The following is a 17,491-nucleotide window of genomic DNA, read 5'->3' on the forward strand; positions in this document are numbered from 1 at the left end:
CAGTATGAAGAAATATATATATTTTTTAAGTAAAATACACTTCCTGACATTGACTTATACATTGGCTTCACCATGTAATATACAGCACAAAGAGTCCCTCCTGTCAGTTCTCAGTGATGTCTGAAGCCAGTGTCCATTACTTCAGCTTACTTTGGCCAATCCCCACAGTGGCTACCAGCCTCCCCAACTGCCAGCTGCCATTAAATCAAGTAGCACAGCACTCAAATGCAAGTACATCAAGTGTAACTGTCGTGGGGCGGAACTTGTTACATAAAAGGCAGAGTGAGACATCACGCACTGGCAGCAAGACTCCACTCTCTTTGTGCGGGGCTGTCATGTTTCATTAGACTGTGTCAGTGTTGCTGGGCTTCTGCGACTCGCAAAGTCAGAGTGGAAGGACATGGAGCAAATGGGCTGAGCAACGAGGACCGCAGCACTGCAGTATGATAGCACACTGAATTTCCAGAGCAATATATTGAAGGTCATCTTTCTTTTCCAGAAGCCAAAAATGTACAACTGACATTACCATATGTTTGTTTTCATCATCACGGTCTTCTTGAAAATGCAGTACATGCGGTCCTGCCGATTATTAGAATTTGCTTCCCTATTAACACCTTGTTCCAACACTGTCCTCTTGTCGTTTGCATCATATAGCTCGACGGAAGTGTTTATAAACCTCAACTACCAACTGTGACTGGTAAGGTAACAAACACGATGTGCAGGAGATCAATATTGTGTCTGGGGCTATCAATTCAAATGGAAAAAGTCCACATTTAGATGGTAAGTAGTAGTTGGTAGTAAGTAGTAAGATGGTATTTCAATTGGGAACTTGGACATCCAGGTCTGTTGCCTGATTTGCTTCTGTACATACTGTATCAGTTATGTATAAAATGAAGCTATGCAATTCACCCGGAATAGGCAAAACACATTATGCCTGTACATTAAGCAAGAAGCATGTATTTTAGTTTATATATGCAAATTAAAAACATAAGGGTACAGAACATATACAGTATTTCCTGTGTAGTTTACAAATGCATAGCAAGCCTGGTATTTATGTCATGGAACAGGCACAAAATTGCTATTAAGAGAGATATAAGATGCAGAGCCAACAAATTAGGTTTTTATATTTTTTTGGCACGTACTCAAGGTATTCAAGTGCTGTGTTAGGGAAAAATGCCCTTTTTAACATTTCACAGGTGAGCAACGTCTGATGAAACAGATCCCAGTAAAAACAACGATAGCTATACTTGAATTAACTTTCGCATTTATTTGCGAAGAAATTACAGAAAGTGAGAAAGCTTACCGGCTTTCTGATTTGAATCAAACATAGTAAGACTCTTATACGCACTTTTTCAGGAGGAGGGGCTTTACCAAAACAAAAAGACATGAAGCTGGCTACTAACATTTATCAGTATTTTGTCTTCTGAATACCCCTTGCTGACCTTGCTGTAAGACCAGAATGTGCTAGCTGAGAAGCAGAGACATTAAGGTCAAAGGCTGTCTGTCTGCTGGGAGAGAGACAGAGAAAGACTCCTAGTAAGCGACATGGCTCAGGCAGTAAGAGCAGTCGTCTGGCAGTCGGAGGGTCGCCGGTTCGATCCCCCGCCCGGGCGGTGTCGAAGTGTCCCTGAGCAAGACACCTAACCCCAAAATGCTCCTGATGAGCTGGTCGGCGCCTTGCATGGCAGCCAATCGCCGTTGGTGTGTGAGTGTGTATGAATGGGTGAATGAGAGGCATCAATTGTACAGTGCTTTGGATAAAGGCGCTATATAAATGCCAACCATTTTAGTAAGCACTTAATTCAGAAAGTGGTCTAATAGTAATAAGGATTAACACTAAAAGGTTATTTGTAATCATGTGATTGTCTTTATGTTAACACACATTGTCAATTAAGAAAATTACCCTTACAGCCGAATGGGCTAAACTCTCAGATTAGTTGAACATGTGACTGACTTAATGGATGACTGCTGCGACTATGGCAGTGGTTCCCAACCTTTTTTGGCTCGTGACCCCATTTTGACATCACAAATTTCTGGCGACCCCAGAGACTTTTTTTTTTCTAGAATTAGTTCTTGGTCATGTTTGTTATACTGTGTTGCAAATACAGAGTAGCCAGATTAGTGCACAAAATGACATTTTATTATACATGTACAGTTAGGTAAGCTACAAGGCTTGATAAAAAAAATAAAAAAATTTATCAATTACTACACATTTCAGGCGACCCCATTTGAATTCCGCGGGACCCCACGTGGGGTCGCAACCCCAAGGTTGAAAAACACTGGACTATAGTGTCACAAGTGGCATGTTCACTTAGGACAGGCCTGTAGCTGATTATGGTGGAATGAGGCTTCAGGACAGTATCAAAGGTGGAGCTATAATATGCTATCACTGACACTGACAGGTTTGTACCAATTGTTGTGGTTTGCTGTAGAGAGTCAAATATGTAATCGATTTAAGCAAACCGATGACCCATTTCTCTTTTACAAAACATTTGATGAGCCTTAGTTACAATGAATTTGGATCAAAATGTATTTGATCAATATGTATGAGTCATGAAATATTGACAGTACACAACTGATTATGCGTTTTTTCTATTGATGCATCGGATTACTTACGCAGAGTAATTTATGATGCCATTGATCCTTTCCATGAATTTGCAACACAAAAAACAACGGCATAAAAACACAGAACAGAAATGAAATCAGTTTTATAATAAATAAATATTTATTATAAAATTAAATAATCTGTTCCCACTAGCTAATTTAAGTAAAGAAAATCTAATTCTCCCCATTTCTTATACGCTGATCCCATCTACTGGCAAAAAGTGGAATTTTTATGTTGCCATTGATGATAAATTTGTGCTTCTCAACCTTCTACAGTTTAAGGTTTTATTTTCATAGCTAGTATGCATAACGATGCATGATTTAACCGTGCTCACTATGATACATGCATTTGGCTAGAGACAGCAATGTCTAACGTTAGGCTAAGTTAGATCATGACCAAACAGAATGAAAAAAATGAGTCCTTGCTTGCCATTTCAGACAGTCCGTCAGGCTGGCTACTACTACTGGCAGTGCGCGAAATGGCATCTACTGCCTGCCCGCGATATTAGAGCGCTGTGCAATTAGCCTAATTTGTGTTAGCATGCGTCTCCCCCATGTTAAGTCTATGGACAATTCACCATTTTTAGGTCTAATTGAAATTTAATAAAATGCAGTCATGAAATTTGAAAAAGCACGTATATGTCTGAATTGCCAACAAAATGAGTGGTATTGTGTCGAGATCCGTTGGATTTAAATTGAGTTATTTTTTAAGGCATCCATAACACAGAAATGGCGAAACGTAGAAATACCAAAATCGCTAGTTGGCGAGCCAGTTACCATTGTAGTAATGCAGTGTTTTTCAACCTTGGGGTCGCGACCCCACGTGGGGTCCCGCGGAATTCAAATGGGGTCGCCTGAAATGTGTAGTAATTGATTAATTTTTTTTTTTTATCAAGCCTTGTATCTTACCTAACTGTACATGTATTTCCTGATCAGGAACAAACATGATCAAGAACTAATTCTAGAGAAAAAAAGTCTCTGGGGTTGCCAGAAATTTGTGATGTCAAAATGGGGGCACGAGCCAAAAAAGGTTGGGAACCACTGTAGTAATGGCATTGAGTTTGGTTTTGAAACAGGTGAGATGTGTTTCAAAATGTGCTATTTTGAATGGAAGTGCCAACCAACACAACACGTCTCATCCTTTTCAAAACCGCGCTCATTATAATATATTTACATCGCTATAAAATTGGCCAGTTTCAAGAACTCTGGTATTACTGAGCACTTTATTAGGAACACCTGTACACCGAGTTATTAATGTGAATATCTAATCAGCCAATCATGTGGCAGCGGTGCAATGCATAAAATCATGCAGACATGGGTCACATCAACCATCAGAATGGGGGGGAATGTGATCTCAGTGATCTCAGTGATTCAGTAGCATGATTGTTGGTGAAAGACAGGCAGTTGAAGACTGGAAAAACGTAGCCTGATCTGATGAATCTCAGGCATACAGATGGTAGGGTCAGAATTCGCATGCATGAATCCATGGACCCAACATGGCTTGTGTCAACAGTGTAGGCTGGTGGCGGTGGTGTATTGGCAAATGGAATGTTTTCTTGGCACACTTTGGGCCAATCAATAATCACTTGAATGCCCAAGCATATTTGAGTATTGTTGCTAACCATGCGCATTCCTTCATGGCCACAATGTACACAATCTTCTAATGGCTACTTCTAGCATTATAATGCACCATGCCACAAAGAAAAAGTAATCAAACTGGTGTCATGAACATGACAATGAGTTCAATGTTCTTCAGTGGACTTTCAAGGCACCAGATCTGAATCCAATAAAACACCTTTGGAATGTGGTAGGACATGAGATTTGCAGTATGAATGTGCAGCTGACAAATTTGCAGAAATTACATGATTCAATCATGTCAACATGGAACAGAATCTCAAAGGAATGTTTTGAACATCTTGTGGAATCCATGCCACAAAGAATTGAGGCTGTTTTGGGAGCAAAGGGAGGCCCTACCTGGTATTAGTGTAAAGTGTTCCTAATAAAGTGCTCAGTGCTAAAGTGCTAAAACAATATAACTGCTTTTCAACTAGCAGATATTTTTACGATCACTGAACCCTAAGTCCAACACTTCACATACTTAGCTACTCTGTGCAAGGGCAGAGAAGAGAAAATATGAGTATCGTTGAACCACATAGCAACTACCATTTTTCACTGTCTACATGACCTGCTACCAAATATTTGTATTGCACAACCCAACTGCAGTTTATCACTGTGAAGACTTTTCTCACCCTCGAAATAAAGCTCAGTTGCCTGCATGTGTAGCATTTCTCTCTATCCACAAAATGAATAATGCTCTGCAAAGCTACCAGGATCACGCAGGCCCAAAACAGTGATGGAGACACTTTAGACTGCAAGCAAAATAGCAGGCATATATTGGCTTACAAGTTAAAGTGTATTATCTTCTGAATGTTTTAATGGGGCGTCTGACCTCTAGGGTACTGCAGATTTATAGAGCAATTCGATTCCACATGTTGACAGATATTATGATTTGAATGTGCACCTAAAGTGATTTTCTGCTTTGGTGGTCTCCCCGCAGGTACCATTAGGCCTGCCCATGTCGTCTACAATCAACCAAAGTGTGTGAATGTCATGTCTCTCCCTCCACTGGCCGCCAATTTCAGCCTGAACAACACACGCATCTCTAGGCCTGTGCTGTAGCAAGAGGAGCCGCGCCATTTTATCTGCAATCTATTATCAAGCCTGCCACTCCTGCCAGGCGATTCCACTCTGAATCCTCTAGCTGCCTTTCTATCACCCTGTAAAGGGGCTCTTTCCTTGATCACATCTATTCTCTATCATGCCACCTCCCCTCCCCCGCTTTCAGTGGTGGAATGAGCTCCCCACTACAATCAGGACAGCAGGGTCGCTGCCCGTCTCCTGCTGTGGACTGAAATAACCTGTTTAAACCGCATCTCTTTCAGAGCACTTCATATTTTTATATCACCTATGCCAAATATAAAGCCAACAAAACTCTATCCCATAAGCCTAACTCGAGTGTGTCTTCTAATGTTTGCTTCACCTCCCTCTATAAATACAGATTAAATGCAATTAAAATCCCATTTGATTCCTAACCTACATCCTCTATTTCCATCTTGCACCTACGATGATATCTCACTGCATGTCGTACAATTACGTATTGACAAGTACTGATTGTGACCGTGATGACTTGACATCAGCACTGTTCATTGCCTAAACCTGTACATGTGCACTGTAAGTTACTCTGGGTAAGGGCACGAATGCTTGAATGTAAAATGTAAACCCCAGCTCCCCAGACAACAGACATGGATTTCATGCTAGAAAACAGATTGTCCTGATATCCTGATACCCTGATGTGTGTGTGTGTGTGTGTGTGTGTGTGTGTGTGTGTGTGTGTATGCGTGCATTGCAATCAGTAGGCTATCTCATAGAATATTTACATTTGAAAGCCTAATTGAATTCAAAAGCGTGCGCTGTCTTTTCTGATAGTGGCTTTCTATATTAAAATTATTAATTTATTCAAATGCTTCTGATAAGTATGATAAGCCTGAGCATTTGCCTATCGTTTTGGCCGCTTTTAAGACTGCTCTCACTTATTAATTCAGATAGCATTTAATAGCCTATTCCATGGAAATGCAGAGCTCGAGGTGGAAATATTTTCTCGACAAACACTGACTCTTTGTAGCTTTTTTTTGGCTTGTATTCCCCCAGAAAAATATATAATGTTATCGTCTATTAATCTGATTTAATATAACATATTCCTTTCTACAAGCTGGAGTGAATGTATTTATTTATTTGTTTTTTCTCTGTAATCTTCAGCCTGGCAGCTACATCATGTAACTATGTGGAAGCAACTATTGATTAGCTAAACACCAATTTAATTACATCAGCACTTAGACTCGGACAATTTAGTGGAATAATAAGCTTTATTAAATATTGACCAGTTCAACGTTTCCCTTGAATGCAAACTTGGTGTCTCGCAGGAATTTCCATGACATCGGCAGTCTCGCGCCATCTGGTGGCACTGATCAGAGCCGCTTAAAAAGATCCTTATAATTGCCTCATTTGGGACTGTTACAGAAGTATCGCACAAAACGGCGTAGCGTATCAAGACCCAGATACAAGAAAAAACAATCGATAGATTAGTTGGATTCAGGGTATTAACCAGAATCAGGGTCATGCCATTTTACATTTTCACTATCCTGAGCGCCTTTATGATGACATGCTTTATAATGGCTTTATGGGAAGACTAAGTTAAATAGAATGACTATAGATGGTCAGAACTAGCAATGCTGGAAAACATAATCAGTTGGTAAAGTTTGGAGGCTGAGTCGGTTCATTATTAAAATATATGGATTCCAGAATCCGTCCGCATACCTGTTCCGCGGCTCACGTTGTCGTGGAACAAATGTGACGCAAACCCACGGGTTAAAGTTGACGTATTGCGTATGACGTTTCCGGCCGGCTCCTTTTACTCAGCTACACTTCCCTTGTAGGTCCTTCTTTGAGCTGCATCATGGCGAACGTTGTCGATACTAAGCTATACGACATCCTCGGAGTGTCTCCATCTGCGTCTGAAAACGACCTGAAAAAGGTACAGTTGATTCGGTTATCTTCGGTCTCGTACAGGTTACCTAAGCGACGTTCATAACCGGGACTTTATTCCTCCTTGCTTCAGGAAGCGCTGTAGTCGACTGGCTAATAATTGTGGCCTAAGTTAGCCGAATTGTTCGCTATGATGGCTGCTGCGGGGCCCTGTTGAAATTCATTTAAACATTCCCAGTCTGATTTTTGTGTCTCATTTTGGATCTATTTGTTTCTTTGACTGTTGTGCTGTTGCTCAGAATTATATAATTGTCTTCCAGGCAGTTGATTTCAATCTACAACCCCGTAGCTAACTCTGATAGCAGGGTAACGCGTTTGCTTGAACTACGATTAGCTTGCGAGCTACCGGCGTAAGGTTGCTTAGTAGCTAACTAACTAGATAACATGCGTCGTTTCTCACGCATAATCGATAACGCTGAAACGAAATAAGCTTACTACACGTTTCTTTTTACAATAAACGACTGGCCAGTCACGTATATACATGCTATCCCCCCCGGGTTGATGGAAAGGAGAAAATGCCAACGTGTGTTCGACTAACGCAGTTCGGTAACGTTAGCTAGCTGGCTATATAATATGTTTACATCTTTCTGGTTGGGGAGAAAACGCTTCTGGTGATCGTAGATAAGACACCTCACGGACTGCATTTTTCGGCCCCTCGCTAGTCGGAGATTAGCTCGCTTAACTTGAATGTAGCTTTTCGTAACCTTGTCCCTCTTTCTGTGTCTGCGTTGTTTCGATAACGGAATGACTGTATTATTGGTGACATTTGGTGGCAATGCTTGCGTACGTTGCTTTTGAGACTACTAAGGAATTTTAGCTAACAGTTACACATGTTGCATTTTAAATGCTGTCGCCCGTTTATTTAAGGGGAAATACACGTTAACATTACTGTTGGCAGTATTTGGTCACCACGCAGATATACATTTGCGGTTGGGTAATGCCTATTATGTGGATAAACTTGATTAGCTGTGTTAATTATTTGGTTCTATCAAACGTTACAGTTAGCCAGCCAACGTTACTTGCACTGTTTGGATATGCAAGGAAGCTAATTCATACTATGGTTTCACCACGGCATTGTCTCTGAATAGATGTGAGTCGGCACTTCCTTGTACACATGTAGTGTGTCATTCCCTGACAGTTACGGTTAGGTACCTATGGTAATGGTCTCAACACCAGCTGGCAGTGTGGCTTGACGTTTCACTGGGGGTGACCATTCGGGTTGTTGACCATTCGGGTTGTTGACCATTCGGGTTGTTGCCCATTCAAATACCAATTGAGGCACCGCGTCTGTTGGTTTATGAAATTGTCTTAAATGCTTCACTGAATGGTACTAGTACTGTAAATGTATGTAAAAAATGTGAAAATTCGGTAAGCAAAAGAGACCGCTAGCCAGCCTGCAAATATAATTTGCAACTGTCCGGTCTCTTTGTTTATAGGCTGATGTGACATTTTCCCCTTCCGATGCTGGGTATGATGGTTGCCAGGAACAACCCTCCCTCAATTGACACTGGCACCCCTCCGCACAGACGCCGATGCACTATACAATGCATAGCACTCTAACAGCATTTTGCCTTCTCATTTCATTTCAGGCATATCGCAAATTAGCAAAAGAGTACCACCCAGACAAAAATCCAAATGCCGGAGATAAGGTAAGACCTGTTTTAAATGTATGTAAATTCCCCATTAGAACATTGAACTGTTAACACACAGTGCATCCATGTATTAACTCTAGCGGGGGTTTTTTTTGGGCAGTTGTTCATTTGACATGAGAGGCCATATGTTTTCAGTCATGTTAAATGCCACAAAATTATCGGCATGCCTAACCAATTACACAGTTTCCCTGTCCCCAGTCTTTTGTGCCTGTTGAAATTGAGCTGCGATTAGGTCAGATTATCTTTGGGGTCCTGTAGGCATGGTGATGCTGGATGTATGCAATTCGATCACTTGGCTTGTTTTTCTTTCTTCTGTATGTGTTCACTATTTGTATAAGATAGTGAGCCAGACCCATTGATAGGATTGAATCTGTCATTGGCTGCTTGGCTTGCAACAACCTTAAAGAAGTAATGGGAGAGCGTTAACCCTGTCATGGGTGAAGCCAGGGGTGTTTTAGTGGGGACAATATGTGAACTAATTTCCCAAGAGGGTCCACAGGCACGGTCTGGATACTTTCATGCCGTTATATTCTTAATAATAAGCCATGTATTTGAATTGGGAAAAATCAATGGCTACAAAAATGACAGCTCCAGCCTTACTTGTATTTGTGAGGCCTTGTCCCTCCATCGTTCTCGTACAGTAATCGGGGAGGTAGAGGCCATGGTGGCTATGATGGCTATGCCGGGACCTTATTCTGCCCCTCCCTCCCCACTGCAGTTTAAGGAGATCAGCTTCGCCTATGAAGTGCTCACCAACCCGGAGAAGAAGGAGCTGTACGACCGGTATGGGGAGCAGGGCCTCCGGGAAGGAGGGGGCGGGGGCGGGGGCATGGACGACATCTTCTCCCACATCTTCGGAGGGGGGCTCTTCGGCTTCATGGGCGGGCACAACCGGAGCCGGAATGGCGCCAGGCGAAGAGGAGAGGACATGGTCCACCCGCTGAAGTGAGCAGATCGGCAGCCCCGTTTCCCAACCTCCTCCCACACCCCATTTTTTGCATGCTTCAGTGGCTTTATTTTACAAGTCTTAAGCTCTAGCTTATGTATTGCGTTATGCTTTCCACATCTTTTTTTAAATGTGGATTGTTTACATTTGAAGGGTACTTGCTTTGCAATAATAGTAATAATAATAATGGCAATAATATATGATTACCGCTATTTCTCATTTTTATTGTGGGAATCCTAAATTAAAAAAGCTTTTTCTGAAAGCCAACTGAATGCATATTTGACGTTCTTTGAAAGTGTAATTTGTATACGCTTTGAATCGCTGGAGCTTCCAAGATCTGGTTTAGTGACTGATCCTTATGGACATATAATGAAGCTTTACCTTGCTTACTTTGCAGCCTCTAAAAAAGGACTAAAACGACATTTTCTTCAAACAGGGTGTCTCTGGAAGACCTGTACAATGGAAAGACAACAAAATTACAACTTAGCAAGAATGTCCTATGTAGTGCCTGCAACGGGTAAGTGAACATGCATAGTGTGTGTGTGTGTGTGTGTGTGTGTGTGTGTGTGTGTGTGTGTGTGTACGTACGCACCGATCAACATTAATATAGTAGTGGATTCTCCTGCTGGTTTGTGTGTTGGGTGTTGTGAAAAGCAGGCATCCTGTAACAAGTCTGCACAGTTCAAATGAAAAGGGTTTGGCTCCAGTATGCTTTTCAGCAACTGTACTGCAATAAATCATTCTGTTGCTCAAATCATGCTCATCCATGTTTTAATTGGGCAAAAAGCAGTTAAATGGCACATGTATCTGCTCATTGAAAAATAATGGGATTGTAGTCTTCAATTTAGAGGTACAATAGGTCATTTCTGACAGGGTCAAGAGAGGAATTTCAGCAACAAACACACTCAAACCACAACACTGTTTATCCCACCTCTTCTCTGTGAATGCACTGATGTTGAAACACAATTGGCTGTGGCAATTGGAACCAATTTTCAACCAGTGAGCTTGAATTACTGTACAGCTATACAGTGTTTTGCTTATAGAGTGCCAGCCCGTCAACTGCATATTTTGAAACCCAAATTTAAGGCAGAGGGTGAGTCATGTCGGTGAGCCCCTATCAATGATAGGAAGGGATTTACAGTGGTCTTGTAATAATGTTTTAACACAAACATCTTGCCTATTGTACCTTTAAGTGTATAATATGGAATTGTATTTTGTAAATGAGATAAAAACATTTTTGGGAAGTTGAAGCCTTTGAGAATTGAATTTGAGTGGATGGAGATTCAAATGAACTGTGTGAATCTGATTCAGGAATGCTACATTTCTTGCTAAATATTTTTATCTCAAAGCCACACTAGGTACCATGGTGTCTTTAAGCCATAAGCCTGTAATACCATAAAGAGTCTGCTCTGCCTGAATTTTAGATGGCCACCATTTTGTTTTTCAAAAGCATTTGACCCACAGTTCACAATTTGTCCATACATGCACAAAAAACTACAGATTACCAACTACAATACATCAGGTGATTAAGTGGTGATGTTTTGAAACGGTTCTGTGTGATTTTGGTAATACCCTTAATCTTCTTCATGGGATTTTTAATGACCACAATGAGTCAGAACCTCATCCTGTTGAGGGATGATAAGTCTGCTTTGGGCGATAAGAAATGACTGCCGCTATTTATAGTGCAAGATGGTTGTGATGTGTAACATGAAAAGGTGGCTTGGGATTGGTTGGTTGCTGTGCAAGTGTATCACAGTGGTTAGGGAGCTGAGTTCACAGCACTAAGGTTTTAGGTTTGATTCCCGGGTGGGTCCCAGCTCTGTTTAACCTTCAGTATATATCCAGCCGTATAAAGCTTTTGGATAAGAGCATCACTTAATTGCCGTAATGTAATGTATTGCTAGGCACATAGTCCACACCTGGAGCTTGTGCCATAATTGTCAATTGAAGCTGCACCGAGCAAGGTCCAAGGATCTTTGGCAGACGCCTACAAAATGCTGGATGTGAAAATGTGAGAATTGTAACCTGTAGGAGTGCGTGCGCTCACCCGTGCCGTGTCCGTCCCGCAGACAGGGGGGTAAGACCGGTGCGGTCCAGAAGTGCACGGCCTGCAGGGGGCGTGGCATGCGCATCATGATCAGACAGCTGGGGCCAGGGATGGTCCAACAGATGCAGTCCGTCTGCACGGACTGTAACGGCGAAGGTGAGCGCGTCCGGCCGAGCCGCCGAGGGGCTCCTCAATCCTGCACGCTGTCGGCACCGCCCCACTCTGCTGCTCGTAGAAATGAGATGTAGGGAGGTGGTGAATCAGACCGGCGGTGTCGGGTCTTCAGAAAATTAATTGCAATGGAGTTGACTGTTGACTGTTGACCTGACTGTTTTGTGTGTGTGTGTGTGTGTGTGTGTGTGTGTGTGTGTGTGTGTGTGTGTGGGTGTGGATGCGTTGAATGAAGTCCTATTAGTTCCTCAGACCCAAGCTTGCTTTACGAAAGCATACAGTGGGTAAAATCGACAGAGAAATAAAAAGCACACAACTAAGACTAAGACTGGTAAACTAAGGTACAAGACATGGAATTGTAAAATGGCAGAAACAGTAAGCGATGCGTGGTGAAGGAGGGTGTATGTGTGAGGGGATTGTTATTGTTATGGTGAAGTGTGTGGTTGTGTTTCTGCCGTGGGCAGGCGAGGTCATCAACGAAAAGGACCGCTGCAGAAAGTGTGAGGGGAAGAAGGTGATGAAGGAGGTGAAGATCCTGGAGGTGCACGTGGACAAGGGCATGAAGCACGGCCAGAAGATCACCTTCGGAGGGGAGGCCGACCAGGCACCCGGGGTGGAGCCCGGGGACATCGTTCTGGTGCTGCAGGAGAAGGAGCACGAGGTAGGGCAGTGAGACCTCCGAATCTTCCCCGTATGAGGGCTGTCCTGGCTCTGTTTGAGCAGAGAGGAGCACGAGGTAGGGCAGTGAGACCTCCGAATCTTCCCCGTATGAGGGCTGTCCTGGCTCTGTTTGAGCAGAGAGGAGCACGAGGTAGGGCAGTGAGACCTCCGAATCCTCCCCGTATGAGGGCTGTCCTGGCTCTGTTTGAGCAGAGAGGAGCACGAGGTAGGGCAGTGAGACCTCCGAATCTTCCCCGTATGAGGGCTGTCCTGGCTCTGTTTGAGCAGAGAGGAGCACGAGGTAGGGCAGTGAGACCTCCGAATCTTCCCCTTATGAGGGCTGTCCTGGCTCTGTTTGAGCAGAGAGGAGCACGAGGTAGGGCAGTGAGACCTCCGAATCCTCCCCGTATGAGGGCTGTCCTGGCTCTGTTTGAGCGGAGAGGAGCACGAGGTAGGGCAGTGAGACCTCCGAATCTTCCCCTTATGAGGGCTGTCCTGGCTCTGTTTGAGCAGAGAGGAGCACGAGGTAGGGCAGTGAGACCTCCGAATCTTCCCCTTATGAGGGCTGTCCTGGCTCTGTTTGAGCAGAGAGGAGCACGAGTGAGACCGCCCCAAATCTTCCCCCGTATGAGGGGCTGTCTTGTTTGAGCAGAGAGGAGCACGAGTGAGACCGCCCCAAATCTTCCCCCGTATGAGGGGCTGTCTCGTTTGAGCAGAGAGGAGCACGAGGGAGAGGAGTGAGACTCCTCCGGATCTTCCCCCTCATGAGGACTGCTGTACCCCTCTGGGTCCATGGGAGCAGTGCATAATTGGCTTTGCGCTGCTCAGGGATATGGGAGGGATGCAGTCGGTAGGGATAGCGGCGTTCGTTGCTTGCGCTCTTGGGCTGCTCTCGGGACAGGGACACGAGGCTTCCTCAGGCATTCTGTGTGCCAGGCTTGCGCCTACTTGCCAGGCTTGCGTGTGACAAGAAGCAGTTGGTGACAGACTTGTGTTTCAGAGGAGGCCCGCCAACTGTATTTGTACATAGTTTGTGAATTGGATGTTACAGGCTCGGGTGGGATTTGAGATTAAAGAAACAATTAAAGAAAATTAAAAGTTGGTGCATTCTCAAACATAGGTAAAGTCCGTTGATGCTTTTGAAGAGCTAGACCTGGTAGCTCTGACTGCATACCCTGGGCATGATAATAGTAATAATAATAATAATAATAGATTTTATTTGTGGGCGCCTTTCAGAGCACTCAAGGACACCTTACAAGACACAGTGATGATGTGTGCCCCAGGGTCGAAATGGACCAAAATCCACTTCCTGTCCCTGTGGAATCCACTCTGAATCCCAAATGTCCAGCCCTGCCCCTCATTGAGTGCTGTGGGCTGTACCCTAATGTCACCCTTATGCTGTGGGGCTGAAGAGACTTGTGTGTGCCCAAATGTAACTCTTGTACTGTGGGGCTGAAGGACTTTCCACACCCGTGTCACCTCCAGACCGCGGCAGGCTCCTCTGAACAGCGTCCTTAAAGTAACTTGAGAAACACCTGCCTGTGACGCCTGGCATTGAGCGCGTCTGAGCTAGCGCCAGGGATGTCCACAAGACGTGTGCTGCTAGCGGAATCACGGCGCACTTATTCTGGTGGCCGTCAGCGTTTCAGAAACCCTTGGGACTTGAGCTGTTAGGCACTTCACTGCCACTTCTGGAGTAGGAGGTCAGCAGGAGGTTTTTATTTTATCATTTTTAGAGGAGAGTGGAAACTGGAAACTGACTTGCTTTCGTATTTTCTTCAGATGGGAGAGGGGGAGAGGGTAACCGAGAAGCGGTCACAGGTCGGAAGGTGCTATGGTGGCTCGAGAGTGCCACACGTCACCAAGGATGTCCTCATTTTAAACCAAGCGTGATGCATTCAGTATGCTCAAAAGGCGAATTGAGCATCAGGGGAACATTCATTGATTATTCTGGCTTTTGTGTTAGCTGTTTACAATCTGTACAAAAACAAATGCTTGCTAAAGGTGATAAATGCTGCCTTGGTGTGGCATCCTGCTGTTGCACTTTTCCAGCTAATTAATGCGATGACCCCTCTGTTCCACAGTCATTCAAACGAAACGCCCATGACTTGCACATGACCCACAAGATCGGCCTTGTGGAGGCACTTTGCGGATTCCAGTTCACGCTGAAGCACTTGGACGGCAGGCAGATTGTGGTGAAGTACCCCCCTGGTAAAGTCATCGAGCCAGGTACGCTTGAGCCAGGGCAAGTCCACTAGGACTCTTATTCAGGGCAACGTTTGGCTGCCACTTAGTCATTTGCCACTCTTATTTTGGTCCCACTTTTCGTTGACACAGGTTCCATCCGGGTAGTCCGTGGTGAGGGCATGCCACAGTACCGTAATCCCTTTGAAAAGGGGGACTTGTACGTAAAATTTGAGGTCCAGTTTCCTGACAACAACTGGATCAGCCCAGAGAAACTTGTGGTAAGTGGTGATTGGGGGGGATATCCCATGGAAGGCATTTCTCTCCACAGTGGAACACTGATTGGTTCACATCAGTGATCACTTCATATTGGCACCGGTTTTGTGATTCTTCCTTAACTGGCACAGGTTGGAAGCAAGGGAGGGTAAGACTGGTGCAGTGTTAATGTTTGCTGTGGTGTGAATGGAGGGGGGGGGGGGGGGGAGGGGAGACCGGTGCAGTGTTAATGCTTGGTATGGTGTGAATGGGGGGGGGGGGGAAGTGCAGTGTTGGTGTGGTGTAAATGGGGGGGTGGTGTTGGTGTGCGGCGTTAACACGCGCCGTGGTGGTGTGACCCCAGGAGCTGGAGGACCTGCTGCCCTCCCGGGCGGACCCTCCCATCATCTCGGCCGACGCCGAGGAGGTGGACCTGCAGGACTGCGACGTGGGCCAGGGCTCAGCCGGGGGCCAGCGCCGCGAGGCCTACAACGACAGCTCCGACGACGAGAGCGGCCCCCACGGCCCCGGGGTGCAGTGCGCCCACCAATAGGAGCGGAGCAGGGGGGACGAAACATGCTGCACAAAATGTACCACATTTTCATCTGGTTTGGACTTTTCCCCACACCTACCTATCGCCCCTATTCCCGCTCCCCCTCCCCGCCTCCGGCAGTCCAGGTCAGAACAAGGTCACGAGTCTCACTCTGCTCAGCATGTAACTTTTTTTTTTTTTTTTTTTTTTTTTTGTCATGATAGTATTCTGTTAATTTAAATGAACCGTGAAATAAAATGCAGAAGTGTTGCCTCGAGGCTTGAGTGGGTGGGAAAGATGCAGACCAATCCTAGGGACGCGCTTGCCATCCCAAGGTTTTAGCTTGGTTATATCCCGGTTTGATTTTTACCACTTTCTGTTTGTAGTTTTTTTATATATAGATTTTAAAACAGAGGAAAGGGGTATGATTGACAGTAGGGTTGTATAGGATGCAGGCCTCCGATGCTGCTTTGGGGGGTACTTCATAGCCAGTGTCTGTCCTCAAAAGCTGCATGATGGAGAGTAATGGATTCTGTCCTGGGAAACTAAATTAGAGCATGGGAAAGTCTCAAATTTACAGACGAAGAGGTACATTACTTCTGTCAAAAAAAAAGAAAAGAAAAAAACTTCTAAAGTTGCCGAAATAAAATGTAAATCTCTTGACCTGTACTGAGCATGTCATCTGTAAACGTATCCCACTGTAACCGCATGGTACTCCTAAGGCCTTGCATGCGTCTGTTCTGATTGGATCAGCTGCCAATTAAGGGATTGTACATTGGTGAGAGGGAAGTCACCGTGGCCAAATCTGCTCCTGAACTATGGCCACCCTCCAAACCCAGCTTTAGTTTTTCCAAATACAGGGGACACAACCGGTCTGCTTCTTCTTGCAGACATGTCATTGTTCACATATTGGTTGAACCTTTACAGTTCTTGCAGGAGTACAATTTAAGGTTAGTGCCTAGCTACATATTCAGTGTGTTTCCCTATGTAAGCTTGTTGCATCAATCGTGGGGGTGAGTGAATACCAAATGTGACACTTTATAATCCTGAGTGGGAACAGACTGCAAATCAGTCACTTTGGGCTGGGAGACTATGATTAGGCCCAGCCATTGGGAGTGAAAATGCCTTTATAAAAAGTATAATCTTGCATAACCACTGTTGTAGTCCCATTTGTGTAAGGTGTACAGTACTTGACAGCAGTATCTGCATTTACTCATTTTAGTCTGTACTTATTCCCAGTCCAATATTTCTTCATAAAAAAAAAATAAACTCAGAAGTCAACGGAGCTTCCTGCCAAGGTTTCCTCCATGTCTGCATCCACAGACCAGTGCAGAGGACATGGCAGACCGGTCCCTGTATCTGTCCCAACCTCTCAAGCAGCCCCTTCTGCAGAACATGATCTTGTGTCCATTTTTCCTTGTACAATAAAAGCTGTCACCCGTTCCGCTTCCTCCTTGATTTTATTTCAAGTGGTCATCTGGAATCCGTTACCTCATCGAGCGTATTCAGAGACCAAGTTGTAGTTTAAAATGTAATGCAAGAATAAACTTGAGTGCACTTCAGTTTAACCTGGTAATAAGCTTAATTTCACCAGTCCTATGACCCTTATAGCCAAATTGCATTGTGTAGACCAAATGGAGGCACTTCCAAACATCCAGAAAAAGGGCAACAAATCTATGTTAATGGCTCAAACCATAATTAGTCTACAGAAATGGCTACTCAGAATAAGGCCAAAGTCCATTGCCTCGCAGATCAATGGCATAACTACAATGACAGTGCCGGTGCAGTTTCAGGGTACAAGGGTTGCTGGGATTTTCCAATCTGGTCAAATGCCAATA

General features: G+C 44.3%; 1 protein-coding gene across 1 annotated transcript; it reads left to right on the forward strand.

The window, feature by feature from the left end:
• The first annotated feature begins 7,036 nt into the window (after positions 1-7,036).
• dnaja2a (DnaJ heat shock protein family (Hsp40) member A2a) lies at positions 7,037-17,095 on the forward strand. The gene is made up of 9 exons (XM_061245234.1): positions 7,037-7,195; positions 8,796-8,855; positions 9,577-9,803; positions 10,241-10,321; positions 11,874-12,007; positions 12,487-12,683; positions 14,767-14,911; positions 15,020-15,147; positions 15,486-17,095. The coding sequence occupies exons 1-9, from the start codon at positions 7,118-7,120 to the stop codon at positions 15,672-15,674; spliced, it is 1,239 nt and encodes a 412-aa protein (XP_061101218.1). The 5' UTR covers positions 7,037-7,117; the 3' UTR covers positions 15,675-17,095.
• Positions 17,096-17,491: the final 396 nt, after the last annotated feature.

This window comes from Conger conger, chromosome 6, assembly GCF_963514075.1.
Source record: "Conger conger chromosome 6, fConCon1.1, whole genome shotgun sequence".
Classification (NCBI taxonomy): domain Eukaryota; kingdom Metazoa; phylum Chordata; class Actinopteri; order Anguilliformes; family Congridae; genus Conger; species Conger conger.